The sequence below is a fragment of the Lutjanus erythropterus genome, chromosome 16 (assembly GCF_056507025.1).
Source record: "Lutjanus erythropterus isolate fLutEry1 chromosome 16, fLutEry1.hap2, whole genome shotgun sequence".
Taxonomy (NCBI): Eukaryota; Metazoa; Chordata; class Actinopteri; order Lutjaniformes; family Lutjanidae; genus Lutjanus; species Lutjanus erythropterus.
The window spans coordinates 23,594,335-23,617,686 of record NC_139332.1 but is presented as its reverse complement, the minus strand read 5'-3'; the positions used below and the strand labels follow the sequence as shown (position 1 = coordinate 23,617,686).

At 43.3% G+C, this 23,352-nt stretch overlaps 1 protein-coding gene across 3 annotated transcripts; it reads right to left on the bottom strand.

Annotated features, from left to right (window-relative positions):
* Positions 1–1,914: 1,914 nt before the first annotated feature.
* prrc2a (proline-rich coiled-coil 2A) lies at positions 1,915–23,124 on the bottom strand. 3 transcript variants are annotated; one of them, XM_084738350.1, is made up of 17 exons: positions 22,738–22,881; positions 18,578–18,729; positions 17,333–17,510; positions 16,455–16,551; positions 15,628–15,709; positions 15,370–15,513; positions 14,827–15,068; positions 14,101–14,189; positions 13,610–13,761; positions 13,093–13,195; positions 12,638–12,827; positions 12,329–12,421; positions 11,549–12,095; positions 10,556–10,812; positions 10,062–10,368; positions 9,450–9,672; positions 1,915–8,527 (listed from the first exon to the last, which is right to left on the bottom strand). In XM_084738350.1, exons 2-17 carry the CDS (start codon positions 18,690–18,692, stop codon positions 5,455–5,457), a joined length of 5,892 nt encoding a protein of 1,963 aa, XP_084594476.1. In that variant the 5' UTR covers positions 18,693–18,729; positions 22,738–22,881; the 3' UTR covers positions 1,915–5,454. The 3 variants fall into 3 exon arrangements, with proteins under 3 accessions (XP_084594476.1, XP_084594475.1, XP_084594474.1); XM_084738349.1 differs by lacking the exons at positions 12,329–12,421; positions 22,738–22,881 and adding an exon at positions 22,939–23,124; XM_084738348.1 differs by lacking the exon at positions 12,329–12,421 and having other exon boundaries at positions 22,738–22,880.
* Between the last annotated feature and the right edge of the window lie 228 nt (positions 23,125–23,352).

Sequence of the window (23,352 nt, the reverse complement as noted above, 5' to 3'; positions counted from 1 at the left end):
TCTGCAAAAATACTTGGTTTGGGTGGCAGAATATGTTGCTCCTAAACCTGTATGTACCTGTTACTTGTATGTAAGATATCTAATAATCTTTTTTTTTTTTTTTAATTTCATGTGGTATCTGAAAATATTTTGTGGGATGAATACTAAAAGGTAGCAATGGCTCACAAAGATTAATTAAAACCAATAACGGTGGGACATAGTAAATTGCTGAATCATTGCATACATTGTTTGAAAAGGAGTGAGATGTTTTGCTCAGTGTTTTTTAGAAATCTAGAAATCAAAGGTAAATATATGTATAAGAGCATTATTTCTTAAAACACATTTTAAGGTGTTATGTGTGTGACCACTACAGTGAGCCATGGCTCATGCCAACTGAAGTTTGGGTTTAGTTTTAGTCCACAAAGCACCACTGGAGTTTCACAGGAAAACAGTGTTGTAGAATCTCTTAAACAATGTAAGTGAATGGTGAACAGTTTTCAGAATAAAAACATAAAATCCGAGCCCTCTAAAGCCCCCAACATGACAAGTTGGCAAAAAAAAAATTTATACTATTTATATTTTATTTAAATATTTATATTTATACCTCTACACTGTATATCCTTGCTTAGAACCATGTTCACATCCCTTCAAAACAGACTACTTCCAGAAGTAGTGATGATTCTTTTCTTTTTTAATGAGAGGAAATGTTCATCCACACACAACATTGAGACACACTGTGTGTGTTCCGATAAATTTTGATCAGCTGCAGTTTGTGTTAGCAGTTATTTTTAGGTCTCTAGCCAGTTTATTATTGTTTTGCTGCAAAAGCTCAAATTCCTGACAACTAGAATGAGTTAGCAACATGAATTTTGGTCCAGTAACTGGAAATAATATGCATATGCTTCCAAAGAAATGTGAGCCCTATCAACCACATGGTGGTGCTATAATGCAAAGCACTTTTGGAAAAGGCATGCCCCTTGAACTGTGTGTCTGACTGATGTGACACTAATAAGTACAGCTCAGTGTGCTCTGTTGGACCATAAGCGTCCGCTATGATAGATTTTTTGCTAATTATCATAAACTGGAAAACAGTAAAGTGACATCTACTTATTTTTTTTATTTAAACCTGACAGTTTCTTGATTTCTGTTGACAGTCATCGTATTATTACAGTGAATATACATATTATTCATATTACTTTAATGCAACTTTACACATGTTACGTTAACTTTATAAGTCTATCAATTCAAAATACAAAAAGACCTGTAAAAATTGTATTGAACATTTTGAGGCTTAAAATTCAAATGATTGCATTTTAGACTCTTTAAGGACCTGTGGAAACCCTGTGTTTGTAATGTGGTGTGTGATAACCTTTAATTCTAATAACTTATAATAATATGTAAAGAATTTTATTACATGACTTTGTCAAAGGCTTGCATTCTATTACTTCTGCATAACACCGTGGCTATGGATACAGTACTCATCATAGACTCTGGAGAAGCAAAAAAATAAATAAAACCATTTTAAAATTAATGTTTAGTGTTGAATAACTGTTTTTTGCAAGCAACCATGTAATAGGAAGGATCATGTACAGTGAGCAGGTCATTACTGCAAAATAAACCACCTCAGGATGATTCAAACCCTCTGCATCACCCTGTCAGGATTTATTTTGCTATAATGAGCTGCTCACTGTATATTATCCCCTACATAACTTGAATGTCTATAGAATGGCACTTATTTGCAAAATGAAAGTTCAGACAAAGATGGAGAACATTTTGTCACACACAGGTTAAACTAATAACATTAGTTACAGCTGTGTTGCATTTAAGTGTGCCATCACATCTGCTTTTCATGTCAAAACATATGCAGTGAAACAGGTCTTCTATCTTGCTTCCACCATCTTCGTTTGCCTGAGAAGAATGAGACAAGCGATTGGGTTTTCCATTAAATCAAAAGTAGTTTATTTAACTTTGCCTTCTCTGTATAACTTTATTATAATAAGACACTTCTCTGCTTGTACATTGCTCCCTTGAACTAAAAATGGCAACATTTTGTTTGTGGGAATGTAAGTTGGGGTAGACAAAACTTAGATACATACCAATATACATACATGTGTGTATATTATGGTTTCATTAATAATAAAACCATAAATGCTAAAAACAGTTTGAACCACTCCAGGTACCTTGGTAATGCTGGAAACATAGTACAATCTTTGAGTAATTTTTCTGGAATACACTACGTTTTGTTTTCTTTTTAACATGGGTACATAAAATAATGAGCACATCAACATTAGGAGTTAAGGAGGGATGAAGGACTCTTTGAGCCAGTGTTAAGTGTACAGCTATCAATGTATAAACCAGTAACAGGCAAGGCAAGCTGCACCCATGGGTGTGTGTTCATGCTTAGAAGTCAGTGAAAAATAAAATATGTCCCAACTTCACTTGCCTGCAGAAGAATGTATGCTTAAATTACACAAGAAAAAAAAAAAACTGGTGAAGTTCTCCACTGCATGTTCTTCATTTGGATGATGAACATATACACACAGCTGAATGTATATATGTGGATGTATTTAAGAAAAAAAAACAAACAAACAGTAGAATTGTCTTAATAATATTGGTTAAATCAAGTGTGGGCAAACAAGGCAGAAAGTGCTTGCCATTAAATGTTAAACCCTCTGGTCCCCACCCCTTCCCCGAGTTATTACACCAGACACCAGAAAACGCACACATGCTGCTACACACATACACACAAGCACGCACACACGCACATACACAAAATCATCAAATGCCCTACTCACGACATCCCAGAGACGATCTTCAAAACTGTTGTCAGTAAACAAACAAAACCCCAACTTACAGCAGTGACAGAAGTGATGCAGATGTACAAATTAGTTCACACTGGATGTTGTTGTTACTGTCTCCGGTCATTTTTCAAGCTGTGTGCCATTTTTATGTCTTTTTTATGTATGATACAAACTATGTTTACAAGTGTAAATCCTACATCAATCCAATATTTCCTCAACGCTCCAGGTCGGCATTATTCACGAAATCTTGGAAACCGTGTGAACTGTAGAAGATTCGGCGTGACACTTGGTCACCCTTTTCAGCATTGTCCTGAATTCAATTAGCATGGGCTACTGGTTGCCACCGTGTACTGAAAACAGCCATCCCGACCGAGAACACACACTTTGAAAAATACTTCCTCAGACAAGGAGCTCTTGGTTGCAGTAAGTCCTTCTTGGTGTGAGGAGTCTCCACAAGAGCACAGAGAGGGGGAGGAGGGAGGGTGGGGGTGGGGAGGTGTAATAGTATATACTCAGCCTAGCTCTGTACTCTGGGCCCAGACAGAGTACCTGTCCTGTTGCATCACATGTAACTTGCCCAAAAGAAAAAAAAAAAAAAAAACAACACAAAGAAGAGGAGGAGGAGGAAAGAAAAAAAAACAGCAACCATGGATTTTTGTTATATTACAAGGAGTGCTTATTAGAACATATTCAATTACCTATTGAAGCAGAAACAATTTTATCAGTCAAACAACTTTTTTTAATCCATCATGACCTACGTTTTCATTCCATAGTAAAATGGAAGCCGCTGAGGAAATAATGGTTGTTAAAATAAAGCCATCAAGCTATCAATACAGTCTTCATAAGGTAAACAAAACTCATGTATGAGAGAGTAAAACTATTGTCCTCAGGATAACTGATTCTGTGTGCAGAATTCTGCAGGTAAGGACGATGCTATAATGAGGCTGATGAAGCCCTTATTTTCTAAAAAGGACCAAACAATAGCTAATGAAATTTCAGAGGAGGTCAAGAATATAGAGGGTAAAATTAAACCACACCATCTATCTGAAAAAGCAGCAAAAACATTGATATCAAAGGGATAGTTTGGATTATTTGAAGTGGGGTTGTGTGAGGTACTTATCTATTGTCAGTGTATTACCTACAGTAGATGGCAGTCAATGCAACCCCAGTTTGGAGAAGCAGAGAAGAGTACCAGCAAGGAAGCTTAGTAATGTACTGCTGTGGACAGGGTCAGCAGTCAATATCAGCTATATTTAGATTATTTTCAACACTTTACCTCGACGACAGACAACCCTTTGTTTGACAAAGCAACCGGACTCCATAGGCAAAATAATTAGTTTTACCCTGCAGAACATGCAAGTTTCTGACCTACCACTGCCTGGTTTGTTTGTGTTATTGTGTGACTGTGGTGAATCCAAACTATACCTTTAAAACTTCAAAGGCACACAATGACAGAAACAACTCAAAAGATAAAGGCAGCAGTAGATCAGCAACCCGTTCTGCAAGGTAAAACTGCTGATTTTGCCTATTGAGTTTGGTCTGGAGAGAGGAATGTTTAGCTTATATAACAACAGTTTTTTGTGTCAGAAAAGGCTCTCTAAAACACCTTTGGCTGCTGACCCCACCTACAGCAGTACATTGTTTAGCATCCATGCTGATGACCCTTTCTGATTCTCCAAACTGGAAGTGTGTTAACCTGCAATCTACTGTAGGAAACACACTGCCTAAATAAATACCTCATATAACCCCACTGACAATAATAAGAACTATCCATTTAAAGACAAATCAATGCAAGTGTAGGTGAGCGCTGAGCAGTAGTACTTCAATGGGTCTTATCACAGTAATCAGAGACATACTTTGCAGGAGACCAAAAAGTCAGCGGAAGGAGGAATTGTGGGAATTTAGTAAAAAGGTATTTTAATGACCTGCTTTTTAGAAGAAAAGACACACACCGCTAACAGGCTGAATCTTAAACTGACAAGACGGCCAAAAGAAAAAAAAAAAAAAAAAAAAGACACAAAGAGAAACAAAACATCTTATGTTACATTGTTCTCGTTAAAAGATGAAGCTGCACTCTCTCCCGTTGTGAAGGAAGTAATGCAGAACTGCACTACTGAATACCACCCAAGGCCAAAGTGTGGTAGAAACATACACAGGTACATAAATATAAAAATTAGCCCAATCCAAACTTTTTTCGCCAATTTAAATCCCACATTTTCACGACTGCATGTGTTCCATCGTGTGTTTTGTAAAGATGTCATATTTGTGCTTGTATATGCGAATGTGTGTGGAGCTCTGTGTGAGTGTCTTCTGTCAAAACCACGTGCACCTCCGCTTGCAGAACCACATGCTTGTCAAATCCAACTGGGGGTGAGATTCTTGAGGGGAGGTTAAAAGGGGTGAGGAGGGGGAGGGAGGGGTCACAACTGAACGGAGAGCAAGACGGAACAAACGGAGAAATTTACAATAACGGACGGTAGATAGTAAGATTGATGGAAAGGGAAAGAGGCGACCGTGGTGGTGAGTGTGAATACCATCTCCATATACTGTACAATACACTAATATGTTGTGGGATGCAACAGATCATGAAATAATTATCAAAAGGGATTGAGATGGAAGAGGGTGGTGGTTTTAACGTGGGTGGGGTTCATCTGAAATGTTTGGAAATATTCCATCACTTCCTATTTTTCGGGGAGGGCCAGTTGCCGCGCTTCTCCCCACGGTTGCCACCTCCGTTGCCAGGCCCACTGGAGCCGCCGCCACCGCTGGGCGGGCCTCGCGGGCCTCTTCCTCCCCCTCCACCTCCAGCTCCTCCGGTGTTGACCCTGCGGTTCTGACGCTCCATGCCAGGACGCTGGCTCGAGAAGCTTCTTTTATTTGCCGAGGGCTCTTTTCCTGTCATGTCGCGCTCAACCACGCCTCCACCTCCACCGCCACCTCCTCCCCTTCCCATGTGGTGGGGATGGTGAGAAGAGTACGACTTCCCTCCTCCTCCTCCGCCTCCTTCCCTGTCTCTGAACTCTGTGAAGTCGCTGCTCTCAGAGGCGGTCTCCCACTCTTCGTTGGCCTGGTCAGAGTTCTGGTTGGTGAAGTCAGGGGACTTTGCTCCATGGCTGTGGTGGTGCTGTGGGTGGGTGGGCCCAGCGTTGCTCTGGTTGTAGTGGTGATGGTGATGGCTGTTTGTGTTGCTAAGATGGCCACTGCTGTTGTTGTTGTTGTTGGTTGTTACTGTGGTGTTGTGGTTAGCATTCTGGGTGTTGGTCGTTATGGGGGTGGAGACGGGGGCTCCATTACTGTCCTGAACTGAATTCAGGGAGGGAGAGGAGGGCCGCCCTCCTCCGATCACTCCCACTCCTCCATTGATACGTGCGGCATTCTCTCGCTCCTTCAGCCTACGGAAGCGGGGCGGCTTGTCCTGCTGATGCTGGGAGCGCCCATGACGACGACGTCTAGGCGGTCGCTCAAACCCACTTGGAGGGAAGCCACGGTTAGCAGGAAGAGGGAGTGCGTTTGGCCCTCCAGAGTTTGAAGTCAGGTTAGTTGAAGTTTGCTGCGTCACAACTCCTCCATTTTCAGTGGAGCCTAGAGAAGCAGGAGCTGTGGCAGGCAGAGACGGTGGAGCAGGATTAGACCCCTGACTCTGAGCTTGACTTGCATCGGCCATCTTGTCTTTTTTCTCTCCTCCGTTCCCTCCCCTGCCCCCGTCTTTGGGCCCGGAGGTTTGAGGCTGGCCTTGCTGCTTCCGGCCGGAGGCAGAGGACTTGGAGGATCCACTGTGAGAAGTGGAGCTGGGTCCCACCCTGTGACCTCCAGGGGCTCCTCCAACATTGCCGCTACCCCTGTAGATGTTTCCTCCTCCACTGCCTCCACCCCTGCCCCTCCTGGAAGGCACACCCCTGGGGGTGAAGACTCTAGCCTGGGAGCCTCTGGGTGGCGCAGATGACATGGTGCCGGTGGTGTTGGCGTGATCGGAGCCGTTCTTGGCGTTTGGTTTCTGGTTGTCATCCTTGTCTGAGTGGCCGAGATCACTTGCACCGCTCTCACTGCCAGTCTCTGAACCCCTCTCCCTCCTCCTCTTGGGGATCTCCTCATACTCTGAGCCCTCGCTGCGAGTCTCACTGTGGTTCCTGGCCCGGGCCGGGTTATGCTGGGACCGATCCTGACCATGCCTGCCACTGCCACCTTCACCTTTGGACTCATGGTGGTGGCCACCAGCGACAGATGAGCGGTAGTCTCTGCCACTCCTGCCGCCCATTCTGCCTCGACTGGCACTGCCAGGCCCAGCAGTGGCTGTGTAGGTGCCGCGGTAACCACGGCCACGCCCAAAGAACTCTCCACCTCGTCCTCGACTGGCTCTGCCGCCTTTGGCAGGGATTCCATGGTGGTGGGAAGCACTGCCTCCTCTTTCAAAGGAGCGGTCCCTGTCCCTCCTGGAGGATGACCCTGAAAACCCTGAAGAGGTGGTGTCTACGTCTTTGGGCCCTCGGCCTGACCCTCCTCCACCTCCTCCCGATCGCTCTTTTCCTCCATTCCTGGGTTTGGCTGTCTGCGCTGACTCATCTTTAGATGGAGCTGATGTGCTCTGGGAGTTGGCGGAGGCTTCCTGCTTCATGGAGGTGGGCTGGCCTCCATCTTGCTCTTTATCTTTCCCAAAGCCTCCACTTGTTTTTTCTCCTCCATCAGCTTCCATACCATCTCTCTTCATCTCCTTCAGCACCGGCTTCTTGATGGGGCCGGCCCTCTTGTTGGTGTTACCGCCTCCTGTCTGGTTGGAGGGTTTGTGGTCCGATGCAGTGTTGGAGGAGTCTTCCCCCCCGCGGGGGTTGTTCCCACCTCCTGCATTGTTGGCCCTCCTACCATGAGAGGAGCCTCCACCTGTGTTGCTGCTTCCAGGCCTCGGGCCCCACTGGGTCTCAGTCTTGTGCTCCCGCCCCCCTCTTTGGTTTGATTTAGGATGGGGATGCTGCTGCTGTTGCTGTTGAGGCTGATTATGACCTCCATGTTGAGAAGGTGGAGGGCTGGCGGTGATGGAGGAGTGGGGAGCGTATGCTGGGCCTGTTTTCTCCTGCTTCACATGGCTGCTACTGCCAGCGCCACCACTGCTTCCTCTTTCACCGAGACTGTGCCCGATGCCTGCTTCACCCTCTCTCTGGGATGGCTGATGATGCAGGGTGCCTTTGACATTCCCGTCTTCCCGGGCAGATGAAGAAGAGGAAGAAGAGCAGGAGGATGAGAGGGAAGGTTGGTGGATTGGGGGAGAAGAGTCTGTCTTCTTAGTGGGACCCTCAACACCCCTGTCACGGCTATTCTCCGGCTTATGGGGGTGGAGAGGGAAGTGAGGCTGCTGAGGGTGGTGTCCATGGTGGTGGTGGAGGTGAGAGTTGCTCTCAGGTGGCAGATCAGCTCGCCCGTTGCGATCATAGTGAGCATGTGGGGCTCCCCATATCTGGCCCTGCTGAGATCCTCGGGGAGGCCCTTCATCCTGGTGACCAAAGCTGTGTGGTTGGTTTCCCCTCTCGCCCGCCCTCTGCTGCTGCTGGTGAGGAAGCATCCTCGCACCCTGCTCAGGGAAGTTGCTGTAGTTGCCCCGCCCACCCATGTAGTGATGAGGGTGGTGGCTGCCTCCCTGCCCCCCAACTTGAGTGCCAACTGGAGGTGGAGTCTGATTGGATGTCCCAGAGTTGGAGCTCGGCTGCTGGATGGGTCCCAATCCACCCTCTCGCATGCGATGTGGAGGTGTGTCGCTCCTAAGATAAAGATGATGGAAAAATATAAAATAAAATCCATTAAATTATCCATTAAATTCACTGTATTACAACAAAAAAGTCCCCTTACAAATTGTTTATACACATATTTGGAACATATTACCCATTATAAAAGATGCACACAGGATCATTAACACCTGTACAATTGAAAACAAATCAAATGAATAGCTATTAAATAAATGCTACTTGGAGGTGGATCGATACATCAATTTTCATCAGCTACAGATTTGGTATAAATTCCCTGACAAAACTACTGATGACATTTTATAAACAGACAATGTGGGTGGCTGCATCACTTCCAAATGTTTTCTGAATTTTTGTATAATGTTTGTGCATTTTAATTTACCTGACCGTGTTGCATTACTGGAAACCTCTAAGACATGAAAACTGAGTGTGCAGCAACACAGTCATAAACTTCTGCATGAAATGTGTGAGAGTTTGCCAAATGGCAGAAAGGAAGACACCTGGTGCTATTTTTCACCCGTAGATAAAAATACAGTAAGATAAACACAGCAGCAACTCGAGTTACCTCTTCAAGCATTTAAAAACAACACACCCTGGAAGTTAGATGGAGGCTGAACAAAAATAATAACATCGGTTTTATTACAGAATTTCTGTAAAAGAGACTTATTTTTTTAACACCTATTAGCACAAACATTTTTACATTACTTACTTTTACTTGTACTCATATTTTTGTAATAAATTTGCAATTAATGGCCAGTGTTGTGATTTTCCAATCTTTTTAAGTTTCATTATTTTGAAAAACTACATAACCATTAAAAAAAATCTTTATTTATATAATTGTCACAACATGCTCAAATTAAAAGTTTGGTATTGCTTATCCTTATTAGGCATTCAAAAAATATATTTTTTAATTCGCTTAAACTGACAGGTGCATCCATACCTGGGTCCTTTGGTTCCATCATCATCTTCCACTGCCTGCTTCTGCCTGAGGGGTGATGCTAGCCCACGGCCCTCCCCTCCCCCAGGGAACACCTCCGGCCCCCAGGCCAGCTTAGGATCCATAGGCGGGGTCCCACGGTGAGGGTGCCCTGGATGCTGTTGCTGCCTGTCAAAGGGGTCTGAACCAGATCCACCTGAATCAGACCGCTCACGCCCAATGAGCCCTGTGGTAGTGAAGATTTTTTTTTTTTTAACAGAAATATCTCAACAGATATTTTCATAGCAGCCAGTTGACATAACACTGACATTGACAAAACAACATAGTGAAATAATTGTGAAAACACAGGTGTTATTTATGACACTAATTAAGGTTCCATTCCATTCAGGTCAAACAAAGTAAGTGTGATGCTGTTGTGCATGTTGGCTCACTGACAAGGCTTTGCTGAACAAAATGGAATGGGATCTTAATTAGTATCATTGTTAACACGTTTACTCTACTATTTCATGTTAATATGGCCGCCATGAACAGTGACCAGTTGCTGTTTCAGCCTGCGTGCCACTGCGCTCAGCGATGAAAGTGATTTATCTCACTGATGATGTCACATGCACTCACCTGATGGGTGCATGCCAGCTGAATAGTAGTCCATTGGCGGGGGGCGACCTTGCATCATGCGAGGGTCCATGTAGGGCATCATCATCCAGCGAGGGTCAAAGTTCATTGGCAGGGGTGGGGGTCGAACCATGTTGCTGGGTTGGTACAGCTGCCCGCCCTGCTTGGGTCCAGGACCTGGCTGGGGGGTTGAACCTGGTGAGGGACCCTGTGGAGCCTGGGGCTGGGGGGACAGCTGGCTTTGTGATGCCTGGCTGTGCTGCTGCTGTTGTTGCTGCTGCCACTGCTGCTGCTGCTTCAGGAGCTGCTCCTAAAAAGAAATTAACGGACAACAAAGAGCCCAGGATGTTTCAGAACAGAAATATCAGACATATCTTTAAAGGGATGTCAGCATTGTTAGCCAAGTATGTAGCTCCTTTTGGAAAATGTGGGAGTTATTTTTGTCTGCCACAATCATAAAAACAAACTTAAGACAACAAACAAATGCTCATTCTAACCTGCTGCTGCCTCTGAAATCGAGGTGGAAGAGACTTCTGGTACTTCGAGTAACCCTGGCCAGGAGGACCACCAGCTTGACGACCTGCTCCCCCTCCGATATTCTCAATCTTAATGGGGTCGACTCCTCTTTCACCTCCACTTCCTGCACGAATGTGAGTACTGCCCACAGGTTCTTCCTTAATTTCTCCTGGTAGAGGTACGTCCAGCATGGGCTGCTGTGGCTGTGACACAGCTGGCTGCGGACACTGTTGGGTATCTGAACCAAGACAGCAGGTTGCATAGTTGAAGCAGGGGCCATAATAAAGAGGTGGGAGCTTAATTTCAACTGCCATATTAAAAGAATAGTCCAGATTATGGGGTTGTATGAGGTATTTATGAATAGTAAGTGTATTAGCTACAGTTGATATGCCCCCATTTTGAAGAAGCAGACAGGGGCACCAGCCTGTCTAAACAATAGAACATAAGATAAGCAATGAACTGTCCTGGGTCAGCAGCAAAGGTTATTTTATCTTACTGCTTTACTTTACCTTCAGACAGCCTTTGCAAAGAGGAAACCGCTGTTATGAGACAAATATCTCTCCCCGCAAAGCAGCAAACTCCATAAGCAAAATCAGTCATTTTACCTGACCGCACACTGTTGTTATGTCATTGTATGACTTCAGTGAATCCAAACTGTTCTTATTATTATGTTTCTGAGATATTTTAAAAACAATAAACTAACTGATCAAGGCAGTGGTAGACCAGCAACTCCTGTGTTCTGCAAGGTAAAATTAAATTACCAGTGGAGTCTGCAGCAGCTTCCCGTGAGAAAAGGCTGTCTGACAGCAAGGTACAGTGGTAAAAATATTCTAAATATAGTGTATCCTTGTTTAAGTGGCTAAAATATCCACTTCAAATGATCCCTTTAAATATATCAGAAAACTGTAACACATGTCAGTGTTCCAAATGATTCAGACCAATCATCACTGATCACATGTACCTAAGAAACTCACCTGCACTGGAGTCATAGCTGCTGTTGCTGCTGGCCCGCTGTCGGTCACTGACTCCAGGACTGGGCCCTGGCTGGACAGCCAGCACTGGAGGCTCCTCTGGGTCCACACAGGGGGATGGGGGCTGGCTGATATTGGGGGAGGAGGCTGAAATAGATGGACTGGGGCTGCCTGCTGTGGCAGCTGTAGAGTTTCCATCAAGGCTGGGAGTTTTACTGCTGCTACCACCTCCTCCCAAGTTGCTGCCCTGCTGCTGTTGCTGCTTCTCGTCCAGTCTCTTCAGCTTCTCTGCGCAGGCTGCACGTCTCTCCTCCTCCATCCTACGTTCTTCTTCCTCACGGCGGCGACGGGCTCGCTCCACCGCAGCAGAGATCTCAGTGGAGGATTGCTTCCTGCGCTGACGCCAAGTCTCATCCTCATCATCGCCCTGGGCCCCGTGGACCAGCAGGCCCGGCTGAGGAGGAGGAGTAGGGCCTCCTGCTGCTGGCTGATGCTGGCTGGAACCAGGTTTCCCCGGGCCGAGAGCACCACCCTGGTTGTGGGGCCGGTCCTGAAGAGTTAGAAAATATATAATGCTCTACTATGCACATTTCCATTCTCTAGACAATATCACTGAAATCTTGTTGATACAAATGTTTCACGAATGATCACATCAACTGAAATAAAACTCAAGAGGAAAAGAGCGAACTGAAAACTAAAGATGAATTATCCATAAGTACTGTGGGCGGTGGATGAGATAATGATAAAAATGATTTGTCTATGAGGCCCCGTCTGGATGTCTACCTGTCGGTAAAAGGAGTAAGGCCCTTGTCCAAGGAGCGGCCCAGGTGGGGGGGAGGGCTGCTCCCGGGGACCACCCAATCCAGGCCTGCGCCCCTGTATACAGGCAGACACAGTTAGCCATGGTCCACCACAATAATCTACACTGACAAACACACACACACACGCTAACACATCTCTGCCCACAAATACGTCTTTGCTTCACAGTTTGCACAAAGTGTCCTGTGTTGTAAATTTGGACTTTAAATCTTTTCACAGCTTGAGTATGGTCCATAAGGGCAACACCATGTTTCTGCTGTTCAGCATTTCTACCTGGTAGTTGGATGGTGCTCCCTGGCCCCCCCAGCCACTGCCTCCCTCCTCGGCCCATCCTGGCTTGCTGGAGGGGGGCTGGGGGCCATTGTCAGCATTAGAGGGAGGAGTATGGCGGGTGTCTCCGCCGCTGTCTGAGGCACGAGAGCGAGAGGTTGCAGGTGGAGCATCCTGGGACCTCTGCTGCTCACTGTGGACAAGAGAGTTTTTTTTTTGTTGAGTTTTTTGTGTTTACATGCAATTATGTTACTATGTTGTAAAGAACTACAAGACTTCTTTTATCCCATGTTCCATTGCATGTGCAAAAAAATTAAATCAGCAGCCCAAATAGTCCATTCCTGGGTGAGACCAAATACATTTTTTTCTGCCTTGGCTCGACAATAAATAAAAAGGTTTATTCTACTCTGTTGTCATAATTCGAAGTTATCAGCCATTGAATGTACTTGGTCACATACCGCGAGTCATTGCTGCTCTCAGTTCTCTCCTCTTCCCCCTCTTCATCTCCTTCATCATCACTGAACTTCAACTTGGCGGAGTAATCAATCTCCTCATGAGCTCCTGTTAAAGCAAAACAACAAGACAATATAAATACTCAGAACCATGTTTGTGCTAAACATTCATTCAGTGCATTTACACACGATTCATAATCCTCCACTCCCCCTTCCTTCCTCCCCTGAGAGTGTAGTGACTGGAACACCTCTGCTTGCATCAGCAGGAAATATGATATGTAGAAACAGCTCACTAACACGATGTCATCACCTCCTTAATCATTTAGTAGCATAAGTACTAAATCAAGATGAAATACATTAGGATACTAATGTCAAAGTTAATGGGACACTCCCATGTGCAACAACAACAAAAATGAAAGTCACTACAGTGCTAGTTCACTGCAGTGATGCTCTAAATAAACTGAAAATATCTCCTTTGCAGGAACAATTTTTATTTTTGTTCAATCTAAATGTAACATCTTACCTGCCCAGCCCTCATCTCCGTCGTGGTCCAGCTCGTCAAGCTCCTTAAGGTCATCCTGCTTTAGGATAGAGGGTCGTTTCACCACCTCTCCACCTGTGTCACGTGGGCCGCCCTGAGGCCTGTTGTCAGGACCACCTTGCCCACGAGAGAACCTGAAAAAGGGAGGAGGTTTGTCTTAAGGGCTTTGTTTAAGACAAAAATGCGTGGCCATGAAAGGCAGGAAACTGAAGACTCAATTTGAAGCTTAGTTTGATTGTGATCCATCAAGAGTGAGTTTTCTTCTTCAGTCTGAAATCCTACTTTATCTTAGTTCAGGGTGACATTTAAGATCTTTGGTATTACAAAAACTTGTTTCCCGTTTCCCAAAAAGAACACCTATATGGATAAACAACACTGCAGGGGTGAATTGTCCCTTTACTTCCTCCTGCCTTCAAGTTGAATAAATTGTCATAAAGAAAGACAAAACTTCCTTTCCCACTGATTTTTCATACCTTGGAGCGGGCCCGTCCCCAGGTGCCGGGTACCTGTAGGGCCCCTGAGGGCCATAGTGAGCCGGGAAGGGCAGGTAGGGAGGATACATCTTTAAAAAAAAAAAGTCAGAGAGAGATAAGGTTCAGGTAGGGCTGAACAATTTAGAAAAAAATATTTAATTGCAATTATTTTATCTGATATTGCAAATGTGATATTGGGGGAATGATAATCTTGAATTTTTATATAATTATTCTCCTTCATTAAAAACATTTAAATGATAATGGTGTGATTTTTCCCAGTGTCTTTACCAAACAGATGTTGTCTTATGTCACATGTTGTCTTATGGACATCACTGCAGTATGACGATATTAAATTCAAAATTGTATTTTGACACACATTTGACAAATTTTATTCCTCCTGCAATTTGAAAATTGCAGTAGACCATATTGCAATTTCAATAAAACATCCATGATTTAGTCAACACTAATTCTTTATAATCAGGAGAGCTGTCTTAAGAGTAGTGGTGGCATAGCCCTCATTGAATACATGAAGCACATTAAAATAAAAAATGCTATGAAAAGAAAGTACAGCACTGGGCAATTCTGCACACAAATGTTACAATATTTAAATGGGCCCAGATAATGCAGCACGCACCAGCTATGTAGCTATTAAAAAAAAGCATATATACACCAAAATGCTACAATATTTGCCTGAAATTAAAAAAGAAAACCAAGAGGAAAACTTACGAAGGGAGGCATGATCCCTCTGTATTGGGGGAACCCAGGCCCCACAGGGGGCTGGGGCAGGGGCAAGGCGGGGCTGCCTGCGGGAGGGTTCCTAGGTGGCCCGTGGGACTGAGAGTTCGGAGGGGGGACCCCAGCTGCCCCATCCATCACCAGAGCCCCACCAGTGCCACCTTCCACTGCCCCCTCCCCAGGCAGGGTGGGCGCCATGGCTCGGCCCCCACCATCCCGCCAACTTGTAACGTCTGAAGACACAAATGAACAGAAAGAAGGACACAGCAGTCAGTATAGATTATGAGCCATCAATTAAGAAAGATAAAACATCCTCTCAAAAAAGAACCCTTAACAATATGAATGAATTAAAGCTTTGATATGGCAAAAATAAATGCGAAATTCTTATTTTTAATTACATTTGGTGTTGGCAACCACATGGCAACATAAAAAAATAGCACTTAAACAATTGTATGAGGGAAGTTTTCTCACCACCACTGACTTAATTAAATGACTGGCTGATCAATTATTGGAGATTAAGTGGTCATCACTCACTCTGGGGGCGGAGGCTTGGTCCGGGCCCATACCACTGATCTGCAGTGCCCTGTTCTCTGCCAGCTTTGTCCTGGTCGCCAGCCGCCTGCAGGGTGGGAAATTCCTCGCGAGAGAATGGCGACGGTTGGTTTGATCCCTTTCCACCTGCAGAGAGGGACGACAAGGGGTGAATGGTTTTTCCAGAAAGAAGCAGATATGTAAAGAAAAGTTTTTTCCAGAGAAATGTTTCAGAGATACACAAAAAGGAGGAAGACTCACCATCCCCTTGTGTTCCATGTGTAACACTGGCCTGTGCCCAGGACCTTGCCCCTACGGCCTGGGTTGAAGCTGGGGCCAGAGCCTGGCAAAGAGACACATACAATATGATGTATCAGCTATGGTTGATATAAATATCCATAACTCTCCATATTGTTCACCAGTGGATAGGGGTAGGGTTGGGAGGAGAGGGGGATGGGTCAATTCTTAGATGCATTGCATTTCTCTCATAAGATTATGAATCAATGCAGAAAAGTCAATAACCAGAAATTTAAAACCCATTTCTCAACATTATGACCTTGTGAGACCAAGCTGTACATTTCTTACAGCTGAAAAAACTGGATGGTGAAATATGACAGATGTAAACGTGTGTGCTGTTTACATTCTAAACTAGGCTGCTTCTTGAGTTTTGGTAAGGTTTAGTAAGCAGATGGATACAATCCAATAAGCACCTCCTGGCGTTAAAGCTAGTGTATGGAAGAATTTGGGCTTCTATGAAGTTCAGGAGAAAATGGACCTGGAAAAGAGCTACTGTGCAAGTTGTGTCTAACTAGATTATTTATGGATCATTACAAATACGCTATGCTTTAAAAGTTTAAAAGTAGTGTAGCAGTCACACAGTACTATCATGAACAGAGATAAAAAAAAAATCTATAAAATTCAATAAATTTAATTGAATTTAATAAAAAAAATTTGATGCATCAGTAAGTGTTTTATAATCGCATCAAAGCCATCTGAATGAGAGTGTGGTGTGTGGTGCCAAGAGATACCCATCCCTATTATTAACTAAGAATATGAGTTAAAATTCGTGTTACTGTGATTGTCAGTACCTCTGAAGCTGGCGGGGTTCTCGAGCGGGTCGTTGCAGGTGTCGTTGAAGCCACAGGCTGCTGCGATTCCGGCTGCGGTGCTGACAATGCATCGGTACTGAGAGAAAGAAAAAAAGTCACAAACGGGTATAACTTTAAAGGAACAGTTCACCCTCAAGTCAAAAACACACATTCTTCTAATCACATGTAGTGCTATTTACTAGTCTTGGTTGTTTTGATGCAAGTTGCTGAGTTATCTGTTATGGAGATGTCTAAAATGTAATGGAAGTAGGCGGCACTCTGTGGTGCTCAAAAAATACATTTAAAAAATACATTTGAAAAACTACACACTACAACCACCAACTGTGTCACTGTGCAAAAGGGAATGTGCATCTAGTCATGGACGAGAAGTTACAGCGCGTCAGACGAGGATGCAGGAATCTTTACAATCTCTCGTTCGTGAGTAGAAACACGTTCTCTTCAGTGCAATAATACAGTTGGTGGAAAATAGAAAGAGGAGTTTTTGCATGAAACTGCTCACAACAAGATTTGTGTACTATCTAAAGTAACTGAGTCATGCTTTCTGGAAAGACATATTGCTGTTGAGTTTTGAGATGTAGTTTTTTGGCGCTTTGAGCACCACATGCAGAGTGCAATCAAGATCAATTATACAGATTATATTTGAGAGAAGGCAGACATCTCCATGGCCAAAATCTGCAAAATTCAGCAACTCAAAAAAACATCTAGATGGACAAATAGCACAACAGCTTACAGGAAAAACAGCATTTTGATTTTGGGGTTAACTGTCCCTTAAATATATAAAAGTATTAACTGTCATCTAAATATATAAAAGTCTAAAATTGGTGCGACAGACTGGCTGCTAAAGGGGGATCACTTACCTCTTTGGGTCTGCTTGTTCCTGTTTGCTTGCCCATCCTGTGCCGTCTTTGGGAACGAGCGAGACGTTGGGATCGTTGCCTTTGTTCTCCGCCTTCAGACTGGGCAGGTTGGCAGGGGGTGGCATACGCCGTGCGGAGGCAACTTTACCAAGAGACTGCAGGCCATGGCGAGGGGGAACTGATATGGGGTAGAAAAAAAGAAGGTCATTAGTACAGATGGACCACTGAAACCTGAGACCAATTAAATCTACTGGGTGCAAGGAGGAGCATGATGACAGGGGATGGCAACTGCTGCTTGCTTTGCTGGATATAACAATTAGGATCCTGAACAAACAACAAAAGCTAAAGAGGTTTGGTAAATTCACTCTGATGATCAGGAAAAAAAGCTCCCAGATGTCATTAAAAACCTTCAGCTAACCCACTTTGACTATGGTTGATGGAGAAGTATTATGATATGGATGGTCACAGAAGCGTGGAAAAGCCTTCTGATTCTGAAAAGTGAAGCCATGCTGAATATCAATCCCCTATTTGTTTCCTCGAGGCTCAGAGAAACCACAGCAGTGCATGGCTTCACTATGTAGGAGGAAATGGGGACAGCTGCTTAGATCTAGTGGGGGAGCTTCTGAATAAAACATAGACTGGGGACGCAGCGCAGAAGTCAAACAGCGTCCACAAGTAAGCCTCTGTCTCAGGTCAGGCTCAGTGGCTCTAAGGCTCAGCTGACATGCCGAGGCTTGAGAGCTATTCACGCTCCAGGACATGCAAAATTTCTTTAAAAAGAATTACTATTAGGATGTGTTTTTTTTTTAAATCTCAGAGACAGGTGCAAAGGTAGTAAATATCCCTGAATAATATTAACAGCGTCAGCAAAACCAGGTTGGCAGGCAGTTGAGAGATGCAGCATATCATCCACTTTCTGTATTGGAAGTCAGCACCAAAGCAATTAGGGAGACAGTAGGCCAATGCATCAAAGTTGCAGTAGTCAGTGTCAGGAGGCAACGCAGCACAGACAGGCACTTTTAATCACAACACCAATGTGCATATCCAACTATGACATAGCAGATCCGTGTCTAGGCTTGATCAGATCAGTTACAAAATAAATCTTTACATCCTTAGCTGCAAAACAAAACCATCTGGCAGAATTTGAAAATGAACACCCACGGAAGAAAGTTAAGAAACAATCCAGTCCACTGGATGTATGTTGTGACAACGACAGCTTGGACATAACAGAACTACAATACTCACCAACAGGCTTTTGTGTTTCAAGGCTCTTTCCTTTGTATGTATCAAACAGGTTGAGAGACGCATACTTGGTTTTGCCTTCCTTCCCCTTTGCAGTTTGCCCAGAGCGCTCTGACATTGCGCTGTCCGCTCATTGAGTATGGTGAGCCCTGAGACTGGAAGAGAAAGGGAGAGAGAGATTTGACACCAGGTATACACAGAAAGTGAGAGTAAAAGTGCTGATTGTACAAGCATGCATTCAAAACAACTAGCCAAACAGAAACCGTCTCACAAATCAAAACACCCTGAACATATCTGCTGTGGTCTGACAGATTCAAATAAGGGATTTAACAGCAGTGGTGACTCTGCCGAATGTGTGTGGTACCAAATAGTGTTTGTTTTCCATAGAAACAAAAGTATCACAAAACAGCCAGCTCTGTTTGACCTGATATATTTTACAATACAATCAATCATTGCATGCCATCGTAAATGTGCAGGGGAAAACATATTCATAAAAGAGAAAAATAATTTTTAAAAGCATGTATGGCAGCCTTGCTTTTCACAGGCACACCAAGCCTGTGAAATAAGCCAAAAAAAGAAAAAAAAAGATCCACACAGCATATCCTGAAGCATTCTTACAAAACTTTAGTCCTCAGTCTGACAGAAGAAAAATTCCTCCATTTCAACAAATTATCAATCCATACCCCAATAAAGCAAGATAGCAGTACTGTTTTCTTTCTTTTCTTTTTTACATTTATTTTCTCTTGTGTACCCAGTAAATTACATGTGCAGTCATTAAAAATACACAAATGCATTGTTTGTATACATTGTGAACTTCAAATAAGCCCACAACGTCCAATAAATGTCATTTGAAAACTTATTTTTAGTAGATTTTAAAGACAAGCTGTGGCATTTACTATTATCCGGTTTGGGAAAGATATTTTGGCAGGTCAATGGCCTTCTACCACAACAATTCAGCTTAAAAAAGATGTTATAAGTTCAACAACTTAAACAAGCAATATGTGGATTCTATATCAAAATAAAGTAATGTGACTGGAGAAAGGCCTACAAGAAAATATTACAACAGAAGACATCTCTCATTTCTAACAAACTATTCTATGTTTGACTTACTTTATAATCATGTATTTTTGCCAGAAGATTTTCTATATCAGCCAAAGCATACATCTGTGTTCCATGCCAATGGGTCTGACTTGTAAGGTTAGTTGGTCAGTATTTACAACAACAACAACAAAAAATCAGCAATCTGTGCTCACATAACAAATTGCATGTGTTGCAGGTATTAGTCAAGTCAGTTGTGTTCTTGTTTGTTTATCCCTTAGATCAGGATAATATTTAAAGTTGCTTCACAGCAGGCTTGTCCACAGGGCTCCGTCATATGGAGGAGCACAATTTTATCATTTGCAACACAGAGATGAAAGTATTCTACAATAATGACAAAGCATGTAAAACTGAAACAAATAAATATATTTATAATCAAACAGTTCTGTTAAGCTTAGTCAACAAATACCTAAAAGCAATTTTGTTGTTTGAGGTGACCTATTGTTACAAACACAAACACATTTTTATTCATCCCATCCACATTGCTTGTACCGTTTACCTATGGCTGTACCACCGTCATAGCATAATTCTAACTGACACACAACAAAAACCTGTGGTGAGTAAGTAAAACTGTGGTGTGTAAGGATATTGTGGCAGTTGCACCAACATTTGTGGACCATTACACTGAATAAATTCAGGTTCTGCCTCGGTTCTCTGGGAGGGGGACAGGTGGTTTAATACTGGAATAACTGAGGCATCCCTTTTAAGAGGCATGTTATATTTACACAAATTTTAGCAAGGGCAGAGTCAGCGTAAGTACAGTTTAATGTGAGCATATTTAGTACAGTGACTATGACTAAACACCTCATCACAGGAAACACTGTACAAAAGAAAGGAAAAAAGCTGCACCATGGTTTCTATGGCAACACATTATAAATGATATTCTTCTATGCCTTGCCTTGAGACAGGGTTGGCTCCATGGCAACTGCCAGGCCTTTAGCTTGAACTCATTTTACTGCACATCAATAAAACACACAACACTGACATCTGTCCAATTCAGAATGATTTGGCTGCTGTAGCCAGCAGGTTAAATTGCTGCCCCCACTCCGCATAACTTCCATTAGGAACAATTACCAAGAGCAGATGATACTCCTGGATTATTATGCTACAAGTAACATTAGTAATTCCATTCAGTTACTTTGAATCGAGTGGTGAAATGATGTGAGCCAATGGTCCATGACCACAGCTAAACAAAGACCTCAAGCAACAGCTCTTTGTTATATTGTTCTATGTATGACTAACCAGTATATAACTGAAAGGTTAAATAATTTAAGGAATCCCAAGTCATGGCAGCTCCATCAGTCTTCAGTATGCCTGAAAAACAAGTCTACCTGAATGCAACACGGCTCATACCAGCAATATGATGAACAACAGTGGTGTAACTATGTTTAAACCAACAGAGTCAAACTGAATGAGTAAAAGCACAATCTTAACAACAATAAAAGACTCAAATATAACGCCAGCAGCCCTCTACTGCGCCCTTATCATCTTTACAATAAAAAAAATCCTACCATGTCTGCAATACACACATCGCTGAAGAAAATGAATACACGAAAACAACAAGCGGTTTCGCAGGATGACTACAGAGCAGCCGCAGCATTGCACCGTGCCTCAACAGCCAGATGAGATTAGAAAATTAGGTCGTGGGATGGCTGGTCAACTACATGTTGTATGGGGATTAACGGGGGCCAGCAGCTACACTACCGAGCCATAACTGCAGCAACGTATACCACAAAGGGGCCTTGTAAAGCTAAAGCTAACGATACATCTAGCTATACAGTTATCTTTGGTCAAAAGCAGCTGATAGCCACGGCAGCAACAATCACAATCCGCATCAAATGTATACTCCACAAACCGCTGAATATGCCGACGTTTAAGATATCTTTATTACAGTGCGAGCTAAGGTTAGCTGCTAACACGGGGCCCAGTGTTCGCGTTGGGAGGGGGACTGCGTTCATGTTTCATAATGCATTTTCAACACCTTGCGGTAACTTTAGCTTATCGCTTTTCACCTCTGTGGGGTCCTACGTTTTGAATCACACACTGACACTGCGACTGGGTGTTTTCATCAAACGATGCTGCTAATCGGGCGTTCTCGGGAGGCAGAGGATAACGCAGAAATAAAGATTTTATTAGGAGAACAAAACAAAATGGCGGTGGAGTCAGGCCCGGTGCATATTAACGTTAACACAGACCGGTTGTGTAGCATAACCGTTAGCTCTAACAACAGCCAACAGCTAAAATTTTAAGACACTGGTGATGTGGACCAAGTAACACTGTTTTGAAAAATGTCAACTGCAACAAATATCAGTTTTACCTAACGTCAACGTGTTGTACACGGACACAGTTTTAAGTTGGCTAAAGCTAAGCGACAAGCTTCTGAGTGTATTTCAGGCGAAGAGTCGTGTCTATGTGGGAACCCTTGATTTGAGCAACTCTGGCGAGATTTGTACGCGTCGTTTTTAATTGTGCACGCTGTGAAAAATTCCTTATGTTGTACAATGTCACAATACTGTGATAAACATCTGTTCAGGTTTAGGGACATAAAACACTTGCCCAGGAGCAGGGAAATTCAACGATTTAGTTTCAAACAATCGCTCTCGCGAGATTTTGCGCAGGTGTGGAGTTCCCATCTACACACGAGCCAGGCAAACGACCAGCGCTAACGTTTATCCACTAACATTAGCTACGTAACGTTAGTCTCCCACCAAACGTTATCACACATTTCAGTAGCGAACTAACTCAGCAGCCAATGTAAACGGAAAATTCCTGTATATGTGGTTATTCACAAAACCACTAAACGCAATCCTGATAAGATATGACAAACGCTGGCTAACCACTTAGCCATGCTAGGCTAATGAGCCAGACAGCCACCTAACACTAGCTAGCTAGCAACAACAACCAAGCCACTATGCTTTTCCAAAAAAAAAAGACTGCTCCTCCACAAAACATCTTCTGTCGAGTAAGCTAACTCTGTGTCCAGTGGTTAGGGTGATAATTTCTGCTTAATATAATGTAACTAAACGGTGTTTGCATAAAACATGCAAAATTTTCCGGCCACTGACCTGGTCTTGTCCCGACTTGTCTCGAGGTTGTATCGCAGAATGAGGTTAGCTATGCTATCGCGTAGCTTTCTAGCAAGTGACCCAGGCAGCTAGCTTAGCTAAGCAACGTTATCCTCCTGCATAGTCAAACACACATAAGGTCTTTGCAGCAGAGTTAGAGATGAGTTGCACTACATTAGTTAAAGAAGGTATTCGGCTTACTTGCACTCCTTTTCTTTTTTTTCCCAAAAATAAATGAAAAGGGGAAAAGAAAATTGTAATACTCGACTCGATCCGTCACCTAAAGAGCCGTCAACGGCTACTGAGTAAATATGTGAGATGGAAGCCGTTTGGGACCTCTACGGAAAGAAAAAAAAACGACTCTTATTTTAAAAAAACAAAACAAAACAAAAAAACAACGCTGTACCGTTTGAAGTAAATGTCGATGGAACCATTTCAGTTCCCTTATGATTTGATCATAAAAGGAACTGAAAGGGACTGTTCTCAATTAAAATGTAATTCATCCACTGTCTTTAGCACACTAGTCAGAGGTGTCATCATTAGGGATTACTATTATTATTATTATTATTATTATTATTATTATTATTATTATTATTATTATAAGGAATGAAGATT

Excerpts from the sequence above, each read along its gene's own strand:
- prrc2a (XM_084738350.1), bottom strand. The coding sequence starts at position 18,692 with ATGTCAGAGCGCTCTGGGCAAACTGCAAAGGGGAAGGAAGGCAAAACC. Across the intron at positions 13,196-13,609 it reads CGGAGATGAGGGCTGGGCAG|GAGCTCATGAGGAGATTGAT; the intron begins GTAAGATGTTAC and ends TTGCTTTAACAG. Across the intron at positions 10,369-10,555 it reads GATTTCAGAGGCAGCAGCAG|GAGCAGCTCCTGAAGCAGCA; the intron begins GTTAGAATGAGC and ends ATTTCTTTTTAG.